The following is a 22,264-nucleotide window of genomic DNA, read 5'->3' as shown; positions in this document are numbered from 1 at the left end:
GGGGTCCTAAGAGCCAGGGGGGGAAGAGGGGCTGGCTCTTACTCCCCGAATAGCGGGGGGTGCCTCCCCACCCTGCGATGGGGGTCCCGAGTGTCGGGGGGGAAGAGGGGCTGGATCTCAGTCCTCGGCGCGCGGGGCTGCCTCCCCCCAACTGTGATGGGGGTCCTAGGAGCCAGGGGGGAAGAGGGGCTGGCTCTTACTCCCCGCATCGCGTGGAGCGCCTCGCCCCCCTGCGATGGGGGTCAAAAGAGACAGGGGGGAAAGAGAGGCTGGCTCTCAGTCCCCGCCTCTCGGGGGTTGCCTCCCCACCCTGCGATGGGGGTCTCGAGTGTCTGGGGGGAAGAGGGGCTGGATCTCAGTCCTCGGCCCTCGGGGGCTGCCTCCCCCCTCTGCGGTGGGGGTCCTAAGAGCCAGGCAGAGAAGAGGGGCTGGCTCTTACTCCCAGCATCGCGCGGGGCGCCTCACCCCCCTGCGATGGGGGTCCTAAGAGCCCGGGGGGGAAGAGGGGCTGGCTCGTACTCCCCGCATCACGTGGGATGCATTGCGCCTCTGAGATGGGGGTCCTAAGAGCCAGGGGGGAAGAGGGGCTGGCTCTTACTCCCCACATCGCGGGTGGTGCCTCACCCCCCTGCACTATTCACAATAGCAAAGACTTGGAACCAACCCAAATGTCCTTCAATGATAGACTGGATTAAGAAAATGTGGCACATATACACCATGGAATACTATGCAGCCATAAAAAGGATGAGTTCATGTCCTTTGTAAGGACATGGATGAAGCTGGAAACCATCATTCTCAGCAAGCTATCACAGGGACAAAAAAAGCAAACGCCTCATGTTCTCCCTCATAGGTGAGAATTGAACGAGAACACTTGGACACAGGAAGGGGAACATCACATACTGGGGCCTGTCATGGGGTGGGGAGACGGGAGAGGGATAGGATTAGGATATATACCTAATGTAAATGACGAGTTAATGGGTGCAGCGGTGTTGGTGTAACATGGGACATGTATACATATGCAACAAACTTGCACATTGTGCTCATGTACCCTAGAACTTAAAGTATAACAACAAAAAAAATACATACATGTATATTTAAAATGAAGCTGTTTAGGTTTTAAAAGGCTCCTCCATGACAATTACTTATATAGCTGAAGAAATGGGAGACAAAAGGAGGGCTTCTCTGCCTCCCCAGGGTCTTGGTTTGCCTGGAGGATGGAAGGAAAATATAAGAAGCACTTGCAGATAGCATACAGTCTGACTTTGAATGATCAGATGTGAATATGTTTCTTGGGATTTGAGGGAGGTTGGACAAGGGGTAGGTGTGGAAGTGCAGAGTGAGTTGGAGAAAGAAGTCTGGCAAAGAAGTTGTAATGACTCAGGAAAGGGAATAGGGTTGTCTCTTTCCCTGTGGGTAGAGGTAGATATTTTAGGAAAAAAGAGAGAGAAAAAGGATAAAATTTTGTTATGATCCCCCCAAAACTTGTTATGTAAGATATATATCTACTGATAGGACATTTTGAAAATTAGTATCAGCTTTATATTTGGGCACATGATTTCACTGAGATGGTTCTTTGGCAGAGCAGATTAAAATGATGTTCCTGAAACGAAACTCGAGTCTCCAAAATAATTGGCTCATTTTAAGCAAAATATTATTGATGATCAACAGTGACTGGCACATAATAATTGTTTAAATATTTGTTGGCTAAGTCAGGGAATGAATGATATGCTTTGGCAATTACTGACAGTATATAAAGGTCTCAGGGAAGTAGAAGACATCCACACCTCAGAAGCATCTTCTTGAAACCCATCTCAATTCTCTCCTCTTGACAACATGTGTTGCCACTACTACGGCAACTCCTGTGGCTATGGCTCCAGCTATGGCTGTGGCTATGGCTCTGGTTATGGCTGTGGCTATGGCTCCAGCTATGGCTGTGGCTATGGCTCTGGTTATGGCTGTGGCTATGGCTCCAGCTATGGCTGTGGCTATGGAACTGGCTACAGCTGTGGCTATGGCTCTGGCTCTGGCTGTGGCTATGGAACTGGCTACAGCTGTGGCTATGGCTCTGGCTCTGGCTGTGGTTATGGAACTGGCTACGGAACTGGCTACGGCTGTGGGTATGGCTGTGGTTATGGAACTGGCTATGGCTGTGGATGTGGCTCTGGCTCTGGCTACTGTGGCTACCAGCCATTTTGCTTTAGAAGATGCTCTTCTTCCTGCTAAAACATCACTGTCAGAGGACCATTTGCTTCTAAAATGACACGTCTAAAGATAATATTGATTCAAAGATTCATACTCCAAGATTTCTATATCAGAATTACATGCTTGACAGAGTCTTGGACCTCTAGCCTCACATTTCTTTGAATGAAATCATGGCCATAGGATCCACGGTGTCATCTGACTGTTTTCCAAATGTTATCTTTTGCTCCCTTAATCTCTGATTCTCTGTTATGACTGTGTTAATGATCATAACATCTACAATTGGGGAAATCAATCATTTGTAATAAAAATGGTTCTTTATTCCAAAAAAAATGTTTTAGTACAAAAGAGTCAAAAAGCTAAAATAAAATATAGTTTATAAAGCAAAAAATTATCAGTAAGCTAAGTTTAATGTATTATTGAAGAAATAAAATGTATTTTATACATTTACCCTAATGCCTAATGTTTAAGACATCTACTGTAGTGTACAGTAATATCCCAGGCCTTCACATTCACTCACTAATCACTCACTGATCCACCCAGAACAATTTTCAGCCCTGTAAGTGCCATTCGTGCTAAGTGGTCTATATAGGTACTGTTTTATTATTATTATTATTTTATACTGTGTTTTACTGTATCTTTTCTAGATTTCAATAAGTTGAGATACACAAATATTTATTATTGTGTTACAATTGCCTGTATTATCCTATATGGTAACATGCTGTGCAGGTTTGTATTCTACAAGCAATAGGCTATACCTTATAACCTAGGTGTGTTCTAAGCTATACCATACAGGTTTATGTAAGTACACTGTGAAATCTGCATGGCAAACATCATTGCCTTATGATACATTTCTCAAATTTTCAGAACATATCCCTGTTGTTTAGCAGCACGTGAATGTATTTGATTTATTGTCTTGATGTCCCTTTGCTTTCCCCATGTGTTACCATCAACTGCCTAATGAAACAGCCTGGGATTATGTAATGACTAACTTAGTGCTTTGAGTTTAATTCTTTTTCAGCCACTGTGGTATGTTGATTACTATATTAATAATGTGTCTCCTTTATGTGTTTTTAAATAGTTACTTGGTCATGAACTATTTATAAGCTTTGGAAACATGATTTCATTTATTCTGCAGGATAACTTCAGGAAGTGGGTATTAATTCTCACTGTATAAGTGAAGACATTAAGCACCAGAGTTTAAGTAGCTTGGTAAGTGTTATTCCAGTAATTAAATAGGCATAAATAGAGTTCAACTTTCTCAGTTCTATCTATAATTTCTCTCTATGTATGGGCTTATTTATATCAACCAGTATACACCTTGGTTTCAGCAATCAATTATTGACTTTCTTTAAAGAAGGAAGAGAAGAAAAAAGAGAAGAAAAAAAAAACCGTAACCCTCTTTTACTATCAGACACCACATTTTTCTCTTCCACATTATCTTCTTTAAAGAACTGCATGTTGCAGAGTCCATGAGTGCAAGTGCTAGAAAGGCCAGGTAGAAATATTAAAAGTGATGCAGTTCAATACTGACAGTGATGAAATACAGAATGTATGGACCCTAATACACCATGGAATACTATGCAGCCATAAAAAAGGATGGGTTCATGTCTTTTGTAGGGACATGGATGAAGCTGGAAATCATCATTCTCAGCAAACTATCGCAGGGACAAAAAACCAAACACTGCATGTTCTCACTCATAGGTGGGAAATGAACAATGAGAACACTTGGACACCGGAAGGGGAACATCACACACTGGGGTCTGTCGTGGGGTGGGGGAAGGGGAGAAGGATAGCATTAGGAGATATACCTAATGTAAATGATGAGTTAATGGGTGCAGCAGACCAACATGGCATATGTATACATATGTAACAAACCTGCACGTTGTGCGCACATACCCTAGAACTTAAAGTATAATAAAAAAAAAAAAAGAGAGAATGTATGGACCCTATAATCTCAAGGAGGGGCAGCAACCCGGTTGAATATTTTTTCAAGCCAGTTTAGGGAAAGATTGATAAGGTTTCCATTTTTTCAAAAGGACCCATAATCCAAATTTTTATATGAAATCTAATTTTTAATTTGAGTTGGAAATTAAAATCAATGTGTTATTTATGTTATGATCTCCACTTTTGGTTCTATGAGATTATTACTTGTTTAACTCTCTGTAACCTGAATTCTGCCACCCACAAGCCATATTAATGGAGATCGTGAATGACTTACATATTGTCTTTTGAATACATATTAATTTGCATCTTAATTGACCTGCAAGAAGTTTAAAACTCTTCAGGTGTGTTTATCAAAAGATTCCTTCGTGTGACTTTTTATCTTTCTCTACTCTTTCATCAGTCTCATTTATTATTAAATTTCGGTTATCAGCTGCCTTGCCAATAACTGCCAACTCTAAACATTTATCACAGTTTACTATGCAAGCTTTATAGGAATATTGATATACTTCATATTCACATATTCAGTATACATCTTAAGTATTAATTCCCCAAACATATGATTGTCGTTCAGGAGACTTTCTTTGAACCTCAATAAATGTCATTACACTTTATAGCACTCTATTTTTGTTTCATAGAACTTCACTGTTTTATTAATCATTTCTTTGGATAATATCATATATCTTCTACAAAAGTATAATTTCTATAGGGAAGATAATTTTCTTTCTTATTTTTACTATGACATTTTAGCATCTACTATGCTGGCCAGCATGCCACATATTTGTCAATAAATAATGTATTGCCTCTCAGCTCCAAATTTACCCCGCAATCACTCTGCCATAATGTGTGGAATTCCTCTTGTATTTACTTCCTCATAGTGAGCACAGTATTCAAGCCTTCTCAGTAGAGGGCACCGGAGAGATGTTGTAGAGGAAAGGGCTCTCCTATGGTGCCTGGCTCCTTACAGTGAGTGGGTGGTGTGAGTGTGAGAACATCTAGAGGTGCTATACTTCAGAATCTGAGGTCCCTCAGGAATCTTACAGCTGGGGCTGGCTTCCTGCAGCCTTCTCAGCATGGACACCACAATTTCCAGGCTTCATACCTCCACAGGTTTTTTGATTCCCTCTGCCCACCTGTGTACCTGGGCCCTTGCTAACTTTTGCCTGTGGCCTGCTTGCAGTTAAGAATTTGTCATTAAAAAAAAAAAAAAAGAACTTGTCATTGGCAGCCGGGCGCGGTGGCTCACGCTTGTAATCCCAGCACTTTGGGAGGCCAAGGAGGGCGGATCACGAGGTCAGGAGATCGAGACCATCCTGGCTAACACGGTGAAACCCCGTCTCTACTAAAAATACAAAATTTAGCCGGGCGTGGTCGCAGGCGCCTGTGGTCCCAGCCACTCTGGAGGCTGAGGCAGGAGAACGGCATGAACCCGGGAGGCGGAGCTTGCAGTGAGCCGAGATCACGCCACTGCACTCCATCCTGGGCGACAGAGTGAGACCCCGTCTCAAAAAAAAAAAAAAAAGACTTTGTCATTGGCTCACTCCTTCTATATCCTTTTACCTAGATCCACTGAAAGAGATTCAACTGTGTGGAACCTATGCCGCGGAGAATTGCTTTCTGCCATTGTTATTGTCCAGCAGTTGCCGAATAGCTCTGACCTGAGCAAAGCAGTGAAACGCGGTGCTGCTGAGTGGGTTGCCACTGCACCCTTTTCAACTACTCTAGTCTTGTGGAGAAAACACCCCTTCTAAAGTTTTTCTTCATTGAATACTGTCCCGCAGCTCCAGGGTACCATATAGAGTTTTCTTGTATTTTAGAGTTACTGTTTTATCAAAGTTTACCAGTCTTTTGTATTACATTTCTCCTGTCTAAATCAACTGTGTGGTTTCTACTCATTATGGATATAGATTGATACAAACTCAATAAATATTTTTGAATGAATAACTCCACAGTCCAAGTTATTTTAATCACTATACAAAATCTCCAGAGTTTCTTCCATATTTCTGAACATGGTAACTATGTATCAAGAGACAAACCACAGATTTAAAGAAGGTGTGGTCAAATTTTATAAGTGTTTATAACATTTGTAAATGTTTGGCATCTAGAATACATGTATAATTCCAACAAATAAATAAGAAAAAAATAAATAATCCAGTGGGATATTGGGCAAAATATTGAAACCAAAGTGTCATAAAAGAGGAAATATTACTTTTTAATACACGTGGAAAATGTGTACCCACCTGAGCAATCACATAATGCAAATGAAAGTTAAAACAAAATACAACAAGGCAAAAAAAATTCCCTTGCCTAAGCCTAATGTAAACAAACAAACAAAAATTCATCAAAAGACTATTAGTTTCTATACAGTCAAGGATAATGTCCAAAATCTGGAGCCGGGAACTGATTCAGTGAGGAAACCACACTCACCACCATTAAAGATAAGTTGCTATAACTTACATGGGTGTCACTATTGTTTCAGTAACTTGATCTTGCCCCTACTGCTATTGCTACCAGTGAGAATTTTATAGTGCTTAAATGTATCATTATATCATAATTAAAATTCTGGGGAGTGGGTTAACCTAATTGGTAGAGCTTAGGTCATCGGGCATACCCTAGTTGCAACAGAGACCGAGATAATGATTACCGTTATCTTCAGCTTCTATAGTAGGTGGCAAGCTCTCCATTGCAACAACAAGCACAAAATAAAAGGTTTCTCAATCATATAAAGGTGTTAAGATACTGAGCAGCCGAAATGCACATATGTACATAAACAGACACTCTCATTACACATATGCCCAAAGAGATTTATTTCAGTATTCTATATAATGTTAAAAAGTTGAAGAAAATCTAAATATTGGCCAATACAAAAATGCTTGAATAAATGGTGACATGTTATTGGCAGACGTTATTATTAGCAGCCATAAGTCAGTCTCTATATGCCACTTCCTCTGGCATTCTACTATGGAAAATAAACAAACACTTTCAAAGTTTTTCTTTTGCCTTTTAGTCCATGTAAATTATATCTTGGTTAGTAATATTTGAAGAGAGATCTCCTGTGAGGTTTATGAGAAAGTTATTTCTCTTCCTATAAAGACGTGTGTGTGTGTGTGTGTGTGTTGAGGGGCTGTACATAGGAGACCAGCCTAGTTCTTGCTTAATAGTGAGGGCATAATACGGTGAATTGAAGCAACTACCTTTCAGTTATGAGGCTGCGGGTCTAAGAATGAATGTGAGGATTGCTGATGGAAAGAAGTGAGCCTGGCTTACAATAACATTATTTAGGGACTGACTCTCTGTCCAAATCTTTATTATTTGAGAAAACAACCCCTAAATTTAAATGGAAGGTTGTCGGGAATTTCTATTAAGTAAACTGAAAGTATCCTTAACTTACTCAACATTTATTTCATAGAATATTAAACAGCACTTGATTATGCTGGACCCAAATGCATCAATGGGAATACATCTTAAAAGTATAATGTTGAGTAAGAAACCACTATGTTTGGAATAAGTATAATATGATGAAATGTATTAATTAAGAAAAATTATAAAACATTTCAGAATATTGTTCAAGCATACATATTTAATGATAATGTGAAATATGAATAAGGAAGTTGCACAGCGACACCAGAGAGGGAAAGAATAAAATAGAAATCGTTCAGGAGAGGAAAATTTTGACTCCCTCTTTAATACTCAGAAATAATATAAAGCAAGTTTAATTAAAACTGTTGAATATGGAAGTAAATACGTGGATGTCTATTATATTATGCTATTTTGTTTTGTATGTTAGGCATATCTCAAACTTAAAAACTTTTAGAGTGCTTTCCAAAGTAATGTGCAATTAAATTCTTAGAGAAACACTGTAAAGAAAGTAGTATTTTCTCATACTACAGAGTAAACTACTGAGCCTCACTGACATGAAGTAATTTGCACAATTGTTTCTACTCCAATTGAAGTATTTTACAAATTGTTATGTCACAACCTGGGATTTTTCTTTTGCATTATCATCATAGATATTCAGGAAATATCTACTCATATGTTCATAAAATTGCCTTAAAATGTTTTTTACCAAAGAGACAAATGTTTTCATAGCCTTCATTCTTTGAAAAACCATCTATAACTTTAAACTCATGATAATGTGTTTCAAGAAATACGTGAAATATGAAATTTTCCCACAGATTAAGTGGTAAAGATGAGAGCTCAGTGGTGGAAAAAGGACAATAATAAATAGCTATTTTTGTATTTCACCTTTTTTACATATTGCTTTTCTTCACTATAAATCAAATATACATTAAGTATTTTATTAAAATAAGTGAAACACTAGAATCTAAATATCTACAAAAATTAAGTGAGGAAATATATGAGAACCCATTGTAGGTTGAGCATTCTGAATCTGAAAATATGAAATGCAAAACACTTCAAAATCTGAAAGATTTTAAGTGCTAATATGATGCCACAAGTGGAAAATTCCACACCTAACTTCATGTGATAGGTTGCAGTCAAAAGGCACAACCCACAGTTTATTCAGCATCTCCAAGGAAAAATGACCATCTTAGCCCACTTCAGCTGTGATATATCTTCTCCATGCCCTTCTACGAAGGGTAATAAAATGGCACATGCACAGGCTGGATGTGTGTTCCCACCAGCGCCCTACATGGGGCCAAGACCTACGTGCATTACTGACTGTGCTTTTTCTTGCTTATTCTCTGCTCTTTGGTATAAAGACATTACTGAAAATGTCAAAAAGGTCTGCAAATACCTCTGTGGGTAATGGTAATAAGAAAAAATAAAAGTGTTTCTGTTTATCTATATAAGAGAAAGTCAAGTTGCTAGAGAAACTGGACAGCAGTGTACGTGTGAAACATCTTACAGAAGAATATGGTGGTAGAATAACTGTCATATATACCCATGGAGAAACACAAGGATAGACTGTTGAAGATCTGTGCTGAAAGTGATGAGCAGAAGATATTGAAAAATACGAAAACACTGCATAAAGCTAAAAATAAATATGTAAGTTGTGTAACCAAAGTGGATATGTTAGCATCCCTGAAGAAACACATATATATACCCCTGAAGAAACTTAAGGGTAAACTGCTGAAGATCTGTGCTGAAAGTGATCAGCAGAAGATAATGAAAAATACAAAAACACTGAATAAAGCTAAAAATAAATATGCTTTATTTATAAAGCATGCCACTTAATGGTGTGTGGATCATGACATTAGCAAAGATCTATTACAATGAACTAGAAAATTGAAGAGAACTCTGAATATTAAACAGATTGGTTGCAAAAATTTAAGAAAAGTCATGACATTACATTTTTAAAGATTTATGGGGATAAAGCATCTGCTGACCATTAGGCTGTAGATAAATTTATTAATGAGTATACCCAGATTATCACTGATGAAGACCTGATGCCAGAACAAGTCTGTAATGCTGATGAAACATTCATTTCTGTTTTGGTGTTGTTGCTCTAGAAAGACATCGACTAGAGCTGATAAGACAGCCACTATAGGAATTAAGTATGCCAAGGACAGAATAAGTGGCTGGGATGTACTAATGCAACAGGCAAACATAAGTATAAACTTCCTGTGATAGGAAAAAGCTTGCATCCTCACTCTTCTCAAGGAGTAAATTTCTTAGTCCATTATCATGCTAACAAGAAAGCATGAATCATCAAGGCGTCTTCTTTGACTGGTTTCACAAACATTTTGTACCAGCAGCTCAAGCTCACTGCAGCGTCGCTGGACTGGATGATGATTGCAAGATTTTGTTATTCCTTGACAACTGTTCTCCTCATCCTCCTGTTGAAATTCTCATCAAAAATAATTTTATGCCATGTGTTTTTCCCCAAATATGACTTCATTAATTCTGTCATATCACCAAGATATTGTTAGATCAATAAAGAGTAAATATAAAAACACTTTTTTTGAAGAGCATGCTAGCAGCAGTGAACAGAGATGTGAATGTAGAAGATTTTCAAAAGAAGTTTAGCATGAAGGATGCCATCTACGCTGTTGCCAATGCTTAGAATAAAGTGACTAAAGACACAGTTGTGCATGTCTGGAATACCCTCTAGTCTGTAACCATGTTTAGTGATGATGATGAATAAGGTGGTGGGTTTGAAGGATTCCACATATCAAGTGAGGGAAAAAAAACGATGTCTGATCTCCTTACGTATGCAAAAAATACCTTCAGAGTTCCTTAGTAAGCCAGAAGAAGTGGAATTTAGGAAGTTTTTAACAGTGATAATGAGAATGCAGTTTTTCATTCATTGACTGATGATCAAATAGCCAAAATGGTTCCGAATCAACGTGATCATGAAGATGATTTATACGTTGCAGAAAAAGAGCCCACGACAACATGGTGAAAATAAGTGATGAGCTTATTGAAGGCCTAAAGCAGTGTGCACTCATAACAGAAACAGAAATCTTCTCAGTTCATCAAATCAGAAAGTGACTTCTAAGACAAAGAGTGTTGTTAATGAGACAGACGATTCCGGAGGAAGCATTTAAAAAAGTCATCCAGCTGAATGTCTCCTCATCCCTAGAGGATCCACTTCCTGGTTGGCGACTGTTTCTAGTGTTTTTTTCTCACCTACAAAAGATAAAATACTGTCTACAGTAACCTTTTAATCAAAACACAGCTTCTTAGGTGGAGACTGAAAGCCTGCTCTTCTTTTTTGTTGCTGTTGTTTAACAGTTGTTAAAGGTATTCTGGTGAAGCTGGTGTGCTGATTAGTTACCCTAAACCTATTATTTTTCCACTGTATTAATATTATGTCATATTTATTATGGTTAAATGCTTATGTGTGAAAAAATATAAGAAAATGCTTATCAGTAGTGATAAATTCAGAGTTAGGAATGATGGTGTTGCCAAAAAAAAAATCCCCACAGACTGTTCACGTGGGTGGCTGAGATAGTAGCACTTTTGGTTTCTGATGGTTCACTGTACAAGAACTTTATTTTAGGCACAAAATTGTTAAAAATATTATGTAATGTTAGCTTCAGACTATCTTGGTAAAGTGCTTATGAAAAATAAATTTTGTGTTTACATTTGTGTCTCAACCTCAAGACGTCTCATTATGTGTATGCAAATATTTCAAAATCCCAAACAATTCAAAATCTTACACACTTCTGGTTCCAAGAATTTTAGACAAGGAATAGTTAATATGTATGAATAAACAGCACTTAAGAGAGAAAATGAAATTAAATAAAAGCTGAGAGAAGAATAAAGAAATTTTACTTCACTAAGAAAAATAAAAATAGCAAAGAAGAAATGTGATGTGTTACTGTGCTACCCTAGAGTTAGAGTTATGCTACCATTGCAATGACTTTCAGGAATATTTGATGATATCAACAAGATATTGCTTCTGCAATACATGGAAAAGGCTACAGAGATAGTTTTGGCTTAACTGAAGTGGAGCTAACATTGTTAGTTTTACTAACAATGGAAGTGATATGCATGATATTAGAATTATATAATTGTTCTGCAGGTTTTGATTGCATGCTCTATGTCACCAATTTTTAATATTACAAAAGTATAAGAGTGGGAAAAGTACAAATGGGCATTATTTTTTGTGCGTGCTTAATGTGTTGCCAAAATGTAAGGGCTGGTGATTGGTAATTCTATCAAAAAGAACACACACACTGCATACATACATATCCTGGAAAGAGAAGATTTAAAAGAAAAGTGAAATTAAGATCAATAGAGTCTGTGCTAAATAACAGTTGACATAACAGACATTGTATACTATTTCAAATAATAATTTCCATAATAGCTATAAGATAGGTTACCATTATTATTCAAATTTTAGAGATAAGGAAACTGAATTATGGTTTTATTTAGCACTGGAGAAAGCACAGACAGTAAGTAGTAGATATTTATGTAAAACAATATTCATATTTTATCTAGAGCCCACAGTTTGAACATAATATCATAAAGGATTAAGTTGGAAAAATTAAGAACTATTAGAAGGTGATGACAGTCCTAGGTTTACATCATATTCTTATAATTTATTAATTTTTCTTCCATATTTATGTGTATTTTCTCAACCCGTTTCCTTATCTTAAAAATGGAAGTGTTAATACTAGTCTTGTAAGAGTTATTCTATCTTTCCCACAATTTTATCATGGACAGAAAAAAAAACTGATAGCTACATACAAACGCATGAAAAATGAAATGATATTCATTGTTCAAATATTTTATCACATATATGTACACCTCTTGTTAAGCTTTATTTTTTCACAGAAAATGATACAAGTTATTATTAAATTTGTTGCTTAATCAATGTCTTATAAGCTTAATTTATAAGTTTGTAGTTGGCCATTTTATTCTCTATTTTATTGAGAATTATTCACTAACCATGCAGTAGTATTGTTAGTACCTTTCTTTTTGATCATATGAATGATTTTTTAAAAAGTGAAGATAGAGTTTTGTGGATTAAATACCATTCAAATTATAATTTATTGTTTTATTTCACTGGCACTGCTAGAAAACTAGTAGGTTTAACTATGTAAAGACGCTCCATGTTTTTCTTATTTTAACTAAATGTTATATTTAGTTTAACTATATAAATATTAACTTCCTAATACCCCAATATATTACTCACAAGCCGTGAATGAACATACTTTACATGGTAGTCAGTAAAAAACAACTTTTACAAGTAGACTCAGATGCCAGTATGTAATTCCCAAAAGGCTAAGAGGCTAAGAACTTGGTCTTGTGTACTGCTGTATTACTAATGGCTGAGAAAATGCCTGGGACTCAGTGAACACTCCATAAATATTGATCCTATGAGCGTGAGAGTGTGTGTGTGTGTGTGTATGCACGCATGTGTCTGCGTGTGTGTGAGAGAGAGAGAGAAGGAGAGAGAGAGAAAGAAGAGAGATCAACTTCCATCTCATTATTTCAGGCAAGAGCCACCACAAACAATGTGTACTAAGTCGTAAGAAGAAATGGAATTAGAGCTTTATTTTGGAATAAGTACTCACTGATATTAAGCAATGTCAAACATACAGAAGATTAACGTAATGTTCAGGATTTGAGTAAAAATAAATCAGAAGAACTGGGAAAAGAATATATCTGCTTAAGTTTTGAAACCCTACAAAACAAAGTAGCAGCTTACATATATCAAAGTCTGGCTGTTTAGTAACTATTTTCTACTTCTGTTTAATTTTTATTGTGTGTGTGTGTCTGTGTGTGTGTGTGTGTCTGTGTGTGTGTGTGTGTGTGTTTGTGTAGCCTTAAATTTGCAGAATAACTTAGGACCATTTCACATTATTATCAAATTAATGCAGCAAATGAGGAAAAAAGTCAGTGTATCTACATCAAAAAGCAAGGGTTATTTTTAACATTAATAGTAATGAAATGTTTAAATTCATTGTTTAAAATTCAAAACAGAAGTGATAGGTGCCCATTTTTAATGAGAGGAGGCAAATGAACATTTGGGAATTTTCCAACAATTCCACAATTAAAGAATATATAAAAACTAGATATTGAAAATGTGTATATCATCAGGGTGTTTGACTAAAATGTGTTGTCTGTTTCGATGAACCAAAGCAAGGAAGTGTTTCAGGAGTTCATCAGTCTTGAACAGTTGCTGACAACTTTGTTCTAATTTTTGAAAACAATTGTTTGCTAAATTATGGGGTACCTGATGAATAGCTTTAATTAGATTAGCATCAAGAAAAAAGAATAAAAAAGAATATATTCTTTAACTACATCAAGATCTAAGCTTATGTTTATATTCAGTGAAAGAAATCTATTAATGAGAAAACCTTTTTGTTTTTCCCAAAAAATACAATTTAAAAAGCAGATGTCTGTCTCTTACGGTCCACTGTTTTCCTGGTTTTAATACCAGGGTGTGCTTCCAGTTTTAAACTCCTTTAGTCCCCTTGATGGTAGAAATCTTTTTCGGAGCCAACATCATCATTTCTTAGGGCATATATCAAAAGCTTAACATATTATTTCAGGCTGAAAATATATCAGTGCAAATGTAATTGCAATCTCTGCAGCATCAAAGTAGAAATACCCAGAGTTCATGATTGGTCATTTTTATCCATGAATGTATCATAATAGGCTGATATGCTCCCTTTCCCAGGAAACAAATTTTCCTTTGGACATGGTCCTTCCGATTAAATAATATCTTATCACAAAGAATGACACTAATCGTAGAAATTTCAGGCCTTGGACATTTCATCACTGATCCAACCTTGTAAGTATAGAACATTATTAAAGGGGAAAAAATGCTTATAAGTTGCTTAGTAATCAATCAACTAGCATTTACAACCATCATTTGATTATTACTGTCTGCGGTACTGTAGTGGAAGGAGAATCTAAGCCATCCATCCACTCCTAAAAGAGATTTGAATTAAGCATATCTGATATATCACATCAATTTAATGAGTAAAATTATTCAATTGAGCACTTTCTGTTGAATATTTTCAAAGAGCAGCTTTGGACACTGTCAGTGTTATGTTTAATGCTTTTTCCCAGAAAGTGCTAGCCAATCTAGTATTCAATGATCAACTCTAGTCACATCATTTCTAAATTATATCTATAAATGTAAACTTTCTTTAATATTCCAGAAATCTATTTTCGTATTTAATATATTTCATTTATTCAAAAGATACATTTATTAGTCGCCTATTTACATGTACCTCTCTAAGCTCTGTAACAATTTTACCAGTTTTGATAGCTCAGTGTTGTAATCGTTGATTCTTGATCATTGAAATGTTCAATAACATGGACATCAAGTCAAGCAATCATAGACACTTAAATTACTTATAAAAGCCCCTAGACAATTAATTTTCACTTACCAATCCTTATTTGCTAAAAATTTTGTCAGGATTTATTCCTTCTAGAGTATTCAGATGGTACTTTTATGAAACTTAACCTGAGTTTTTCTATTTTTCAAAAAATATTTATTCAAATTTGTATTTTCTAGAGTAGTTATCCAATTTTTATCTAGAATTTCAATTTCTTAAAATTTTTACTTTATATTTTTTAAACCTGATTGTCACCAAGATAATTTTTATTTAGTACAGTAGGCACACAATTTTTCTGCTAAATATATACTTAGTTCTACATTTCTACCTTTGATTCCACCACAGCAAAAAAACAAAGTCTGGCATAACCTCCTCCTTTTGTTTCAGCTTTTTTTCTCATAGATATTGGCCTGCAGCTTTGAGTTTATTTATTCATCTGCATCATTTACCTATTCCAAGTATTGTTGCAAAAATGTGCCCATCTATCTACCTTTTTCTTTACTTCGCATTTTACTGCCAACTTCCTTTTTCTTCTCTTTTCTAATTGCGATCAATAAGTATAAAGCATCACAGATTTCAGTGTGAAAATTAATGTGGCTGAAAAAAGAGATGTTAAGAAATAAATGCCTATAAATGCATTTTAGGTAAGGGAAATATTATCCTGTGTAAAGATTCCTGAATTACTCTGGTGGAATTTACTTTATTCTTGTTTGTGGAGCACGGGAATGATTAAGATAAATAGAGCTTTGTTGATTCCCTTCCCCTAGTGAATGGATTCCTCCCCACACATTCACAAATTTGGTAATAGAGAATATGTTACCAGAGAAAAAGGAATACTTTTATTGATTTTTTCTTTTTTACAAACATCATGTGCAAGCACCACAGTATGATTTTATGCTATCTTTATCCCAGAATGAATGAAATGTTAAATTTTATCTAATATTGGCTTCTAGGGACAATAGGGAGTGAAATAGATTAAAGTGGATTATCTCAGAGGCGGGGCAGATTGAAATTCCAGTGCTTTGATGTGGGAGACAGGTGTAGTATGGCATTAGAAATAGTGCTGGAAATCCTAAACTGAGACCATTAGGTATTTGAATGCTGTTTGCATGAATAATACCAAATAATTTGCATATATACGTCTTTGCAGAGGCTGAAAATGAACATGTAGCACTTCTGCCTTGGGATTCTAAGCAAAGGCCTTGTTGGCTGAATGTTGCCTTTGCGAGGAAAGATCATTCTAGGGGAGTTTACTATTGAACTTCGAAGGGGCCATGTGGGCACAAGAAAGGTGCCAAGTTGGCCCAGGAGAGGTGCATGTCAGCCATGGCAACAACAGGAAGTTCTTCCCATTTCCCTGAAGTGTATAAACTTCAGGACACTCAGGATGCTCAAATGCTTTCAACTGGCAATCTTCATAAACAATTAAAGATTAACTCTGGAGAGAGTAAGGGGAGCGGGACAGATTTATTTTGCTCAGGAAAAAAAAAGGAATACAATATTTCTTTCACCTGCAGATATTTTAAAACTGTAAATTACCCTTGAATTTCAGTCAGTTATGAACTGAGATTAAATCTTACTTAGAATATTGTTCTACTTCAGGAAACACGCACTGTGATTCTCTAATGAGAAAAAGCAATATTGTGCTATGTGTTCTATAAAGATTATTAAATACATGGAGGGAATAATGTTTACTTAGCACAATTAAAATAAACATTATGATAGGTGAGGATTGGTATCTTATTGTTGTTTAATTTGAAAGACTCCAAAGATTAATGAGCAAGTTGGAATATGTTCAGCTTTCAGGCAACTTGGTTATACTCTTTTTTGCAGTACCCAGTCCAGTCTTGGCCCCTGTGCATGTGTGTATACACACACACACACACACACACACACAGACACACACACACACGCAAAGAGAATTATTGAATTCTCTTGAATTATTAGGAAATCATGACTTTTGTTATGGATTGAGGTTAAAGTTCAAGGTGTTTTTAAATCCAATATGAATATCAAATTTCTTCAGCATGACATTAAAAAATAAGCTATACTTTTTCATATATATATATTTAAAGAGAGAGACAGAGAGAGAGCGAGTGAGAGAGAGAGATCATGAGCCTATAGAGGTGAGTCTTTTTCTGGACTGGCTTTTGTTCCATTAGTGTACATCCTATTTTTGTTTAATACTACACTGTTTTAATTATTGCAGAATAGGAATCCTTGATATATTGTAGGGCATAATCTCCATCTCTGCTCTTTTTCAAGATTGATTTGGCTCTTCTAGATTCCTTAGGATTTGCTTAAGGTTTCCACAAAAAATAAAAATGCAAACAATCAAATAAATTTTATAGAAAGAAAACTTTCCATGACATAAAATATCACAGGATATAGATAAAACTTTTTCACAATTATAAAGTAAATAATTAAATGTTCATTTAGGAAAAGAATAAATTAACTAAGTATTCCAGTTGGCTGAAGGAAAGGGAGAATGACCATATTATAGGAGGAAGAACAAAAAGTAAATTAAAAAAAATACAGTAATCACAGTGATTAATGCAAACACTTTAAGGAAAGGTAAACCAGAAAATATCTAGAAAATCTAATCATAATTTTTAATAAACAAACTTCAAATAAGATAAGAGCATTAATTTGCACAGAGGCTACTTACAATATATAATACATTTCAAAGTACATTAATATGACATATGTTTAAAAATATTTTTATTTTTGTAAATAAGATGGCAGAAACAAAATGGCACAAAGCAAGAATAATAATAGGGTAAAGAAGCAAAGAAGGAAGGTGAAAAATTTACTTTGTATATTAGAGACATTTGAGGATTATAATATATATTATGAAGATACGAGAATCATTACTTCATTTTATGCTCTAAAAATGAAATATAAATTCAAATAATACTATCTTAATCATTCTTTTCAGTTTTTCTTAAAAATAAATAAACTGATGGTGCATTCTTAGGTGAAGTATAAGTGAATTTGCAAGTTTAGAGAAATACAAGATTATATATTTCTCATTAAATGCATGAATTATTCAGCATTTAGAGAAACAAATTCTTAACCAAACATTATGGAACCATCCAGAATCTAAAGTAAAAGGTTATGATGTGCACAATGGAATAAATAATTTGAATAAAGATATATTTTAAGCAACAGTTAGGTATTAAAATTAAACCTCTTAAAAATTTATTTAAAATATTAAAGCTAACTGAATATGCACAGAAATATGTGTTTGCACAAGCAGTAAAAGGACATAAAAATTCATTAACAGAAAGTGTTGAGGCATCATTCTTTACTTAGGTTATGCTTATTCAATGTTACCTTGCTTCTAATTATTCTTCATTTAACCACTTGTGTCTCAAAGGTTTTCTGATATAAAGGAAAAATGCAGCTTGAAGCAAAAACCAAATGCTCGAATGCATTCAAATTTATACACCTGGATATACTTTCTCAACGTACAGAGGCACTTTTGTGAATTACCACTTCATCAGTGAAATGAGGTGAAAAACTAACATTGCTTTTACCTTAGGCATTCTCTTCAAGGGAACATTAGAAGCTGAAAAATGAGACTCCTTAAGTCTTCATTTATCATATTCTCCAAAATCTTAAAGTAATTGTATGTCATTTCACAAATAAACACAGCACATCCACGTCCCTGGATATTCTAAAAACAAAATCACAAACTATCTGTGAAAACTGTTATATTAAAATGTGGATCAGAACAGCTGTTAGCATTGTTTTATTTGCTTTCTTAAAAATCTAATGTTATGAACATTAATTATCCATAAAATATCATCATTAAGTAAAAGAGATAATTTCTCAAATCACTTTTTCTCCAAACTAATTACAGTCGAATAAAACCATGCTTCATCACTTTATGAGAAAAGAAGGGACGTATTAAAAGTGTAAGCTTAGAAGCCCATCACAACTTATAAGTAAATACTGACATAAAAATAAATCTACTTTGACCTGTCTCTGTTCTGCTTGTCACTTCTTCAAGGAGTTTCTGTAACTTCTCTAATCCTCTTTTGTCTCTCTATCTTATGCTCTCCCAATTCCACACATTTTTATTTTATTCAGAAATTAACTTAGGGAAACATGACTTTTTTTCTGCTTATGCCTGTGGCATCATAGAGATTGCTGATTTTAGCATGCTGGCATTTCCCCATTTTCTAGAAGACCATGGTTTCAAAAGGGTGAAACCATCACTTCTATGTGAGAACATGGTAAATTAGATAATTTATTCACTGACTATGTCAATAATAGTGGAAGAGAAGGATAGTTTTTGAAACTATGGCAAATATTGTCTTAATTCTTTAATTCTAGTTATATATAAGTGACATTAAAATGAGTTTCACTACATAACTCATTAGATTTTATTTTTAATGAAGATTTCAAACTGAGTTTGAAAACAATTCATTTTCTCATAAAACACAAAAATGACTGAGACTTTAAAACATATAAATGTATTCACATAAATAATTGTACCTGGAGTTATGGAATAAATACTTTAAGACTATTAAGGAAAGTTAAAAGAACTTTCCATAATTAAAATATTATATTTTTGATGTAGAATATAATGAGTTTGTTTTGGGAGCCCTTATATAATAGAGAAAAAAGGATTTCATTAAAACATAGACGATGCAAACATTATGGTCAATATCTTACAAATCTCATGGATTTTGAATTGCCTTGCAGAATAAATGAGGAGAATAAAAGTGTTGACACAGCTTGATGAGTTGATATTTTTTAATGCTTACTTTAAAAGAGTGCCTGGTGCAAGCTATTTGGCAATTTTGCCAAGTTTCTAATTTCTGAACTCTCATTTGAATTAAACTGTCTACCAACCTCTTGCTCCTTGCATGAGGAGACATAAAAACTGAATTAAGTTGATGGAATATACATTTTAACTAAACAGTTTTTTAAGTGTATTGTATGAAACCGGAATTAAAATTTTAGCAACTATAAAGACGCCCCACTATCCAAAAATAAATAGATAATAGCTCAACTTATAACTTTATAACTATAGTCACTAATTCTGTCTTAAAATATTTCCTCTTATAGTATATAATTATTCAATGCTAACACTAAATGGTTACAATCTAAGATGTAGTATTTGTGAACTTACATTAATAAAAGATGCTATCGGTGGTGGCGGGAGGCAGACAGGTTCCTAGGCAGGGCAGGTCCCTGGTGGGGCCCAACCATCAAGTCAAGGATAACCTAAAGCCTGGGGGCTGGGCTTCCAGTTCTGGGTAGGGTCTGCAACCCAGAGTGGAAACTTCCTTGATGCCTTTCAGCCAGTCAGTTGGCGCTTTTTCCACACTCACCCATGGACCAACTCAGAACCACTTCCTCCTGCCCATGGACCAATCAGCATGCACTTCCTCCATTCTGAGCCCATAAAAACCAAGGACTCAACCGGACTCAGCCACCTCACAGGCTACTCAACTTTGGGTAGGGGGCTGCCCTCTTTGGGTCCCCTCTCTGCTAAAAACTGTGCTGTTGTCGCTCAGTAAAAGTTTCCACCCTCCTCATCCTTCAGTTATCAGAGTAACTTCATTCTTCTTGGAAGTGGGACAAGAACTTGGGACCTGCCAAACGTTGGTATGAAAAAGGCTGAAGCACTGTAGCCCACGGTCCTCCACCAGTGTCCGGTGGCTGCTCTAGACAACAGAAAGTAGCAGTGGGGCTGGGTCTGCCCAGGAACCACAGGCCAGAGTTGGGCAACACGACTGAAAAAGATGTTAACACACCCCTTACACTGAGCTGCAGAGGGTGGGAATGATACCCCCTCAATAATAATACTGGAGTTGCTGGTGTCTCCGAGTTTCTTGGCAGCCACTGCATTCCCCTCATCCAGATGCAGGTGCCCAAGGTGGAAGAAGGTTGCTGCATGCCCGGCTGAGCTGCAGGCTGAGTGTGGGATCCCACCGTGAGTGCTTGATCCAGCCTGGAGCACAAGCCAAAGGCAGCCCACTGAACCAAGTGGGTGGGGTACCTCCTGTGGCAATCCAAGGGCAATCCTGGGTAGGGGCGTCACCAGCCTCAGAAGTCACCAGCTGGCAAAGCAGCACTGAAAATTCCTGTGTCACTAGTCTACTTTCTTAGTTTAAGATACTGGGAGAAGACATAGTTCTTTGCTCTGCTGATACTAATAAAAAAATACCTTTTGAATATTAAGCCTCCTTCTTACTTGTGCCTCCCCCAACAATTTGCTCTATAAATTCAGACAAATGTCTTAGCATCACCAATGCATTTTTCATTAGCTCAACCTATTTCTCAGTTCCTTCATGATCTGGCATATTTTTTCAAGGTGACCTATTACTGTATAAATTCTATTTAAGCAACACTTGAGCAGGACACAATGCTTTTCTAAGTAAGTATTCATTGACAAAGTGTATTTTCTAACATAAGTAATTCTCTAAACATCACCATATATTGAACTAGAATTCTTAGTATTTGATGTACTTAACCTAAATTTTATATTAACTTAAACATTTGTGTCAAACACAAAAAATATCGCAGGCATGAAAAAAGTACATTTCACAGAGAATGAATTGAATCAATAAGGATAAATTTGAAAAGTGTTAGGGAAATGAATAGAAGGTCAAAAGTCAAATATTCTTTTGAATATATGCAAACAGTCTTAGTGCCAAGGCTGAAAATTAGTTTTTATGATTACAGAAGCTGTAGATATGCCCTGACATTTGCAAAAAATATGCTATAGTAGTGGGCCAAGGGAGGTAGTCTAGAAACTGATTGATTTGGAGAACATATAAAATAATCAGCTTAAAATGTATTATTATTGTTTTCTTACCATAGCCAGTTCTGTGAATCAGGAATGAATCTAGGAATGCTGTATTCTGAATCTAGGAATGCATGTGGTGATTTTATGGTTCAAGTAAAACAATAACAAAAATATTAAAATAAGTACCACACACTTGTTACAAAAGGAATGAACACTGAAAAGAAGTCAAATATGATTCAATTTTAAATCTCTTAGATATATTAGTGTATCTTGACATCACAAATGTATTTAATAAATATACTTCTAATTTGATGTCAATTTGAATTAAGAGATTACATAATAACATAATTATTATTAACTGGTAAAGAGCTTCTTTTTTGTCAGACACTATTCTATTTTGTTTACTCCTTACAACTCAGTGAGAAAGTTATTTTTTTTTTCATTTTACAACAGAGGAATGTGAGGTTATAAATGAATTTCCCAAGATCACACTATTCCTGACTTGATACCAGTTATATCTTAGTCCAAAATAAAAATAAAAGCTGTAATTTGTTTTAAAAATTTGTGTAAAGAATATTATGTTATTTATCAT

The 22,264-nt window shown here is 35.6% G+C and overlaps 1 protein-coding gene and 1 long non-coding RNA gene across 4 annotated transcripts; both read left to right on the top strand.

Annotated features, from left to right (window-relative positions):
• The first annotated feature begins 1,833 nt into the window (after positions 1 to 1,833).
• LOC109029387 (keratin-associated protein 21-1) lies at positions 1,834 to 2,236 on the top strand. 3 transcript variants are annotated; one of them, XM_063697666.1, is made up of 2 exons: positions 1,834 to 1,964; positions 2,067 to 2,236. In XM_063697666.1, exons 1-2 carry the CDS (start codon positions 1,834 to 1,836, stop codon positions 2,221 to 2,223), a joined length of 288 nt encoding a protein of 95 aa, XP_063553736.1. In that variant the 3' UTR covers positions 2,224 to 2,236. The 3 variants fall into 3 exon arrangements, with proteins under 3 accessions (XP_063553736.1, XP_055215622.1, XP_063553735.1); XM_055359647.2 differs by having other exon boundaries at positions 1,834 to 1,993; positions 2,114 to 2,236; XM_063697665.1 differs by having other exon boundaries at positions 1,834 to 2,236.
• Positions 2,237 to 2,887: 651 nt separating this feature from the next.
• On the top strand, positions 2,888 to 6,087 carry LOC129526165 (uncharacterized). Its single transcript, XR_008670776.2, has 2 exons — positions 2,888 to 3,411; positions 5,708 to 6,087. It is a non-coding gene; the product is annotated as an uncharacterized lncRNA (long non-coding RNA).
• Positions 6,088 to 22,264: the final 16,177 nt, after the last annotated feature.

The sequence above is a fragment of the Gorilla gorilla genome, chromosome 14 (assembly GCF_029281585.2).
Source record: "Gorilla gorilla gorilla isolate KB3781 chromosome 14, NHGRI_mGorGor1-v2.1_pri, whole genome shotgun sequence".
NCBI lineage: Eukaryota > Metazoa > Chordata > Mammalia > Primates > Hominidae > Gorilla > Gorilla gorilla.
This window is presented reverse-complemented; position numbering and strand designations above follow the sequence as displayed.

Bases quoted from the DNA above. Each gene is read 5' to 3' on its own strand.
- LOC109029387 (XM_063697665.1), top strand. From the start codon at position 1,834: ATGTGTTGCCACTACTACGGCAACTCCTGTGGCTATGGCTCCAGCTAT.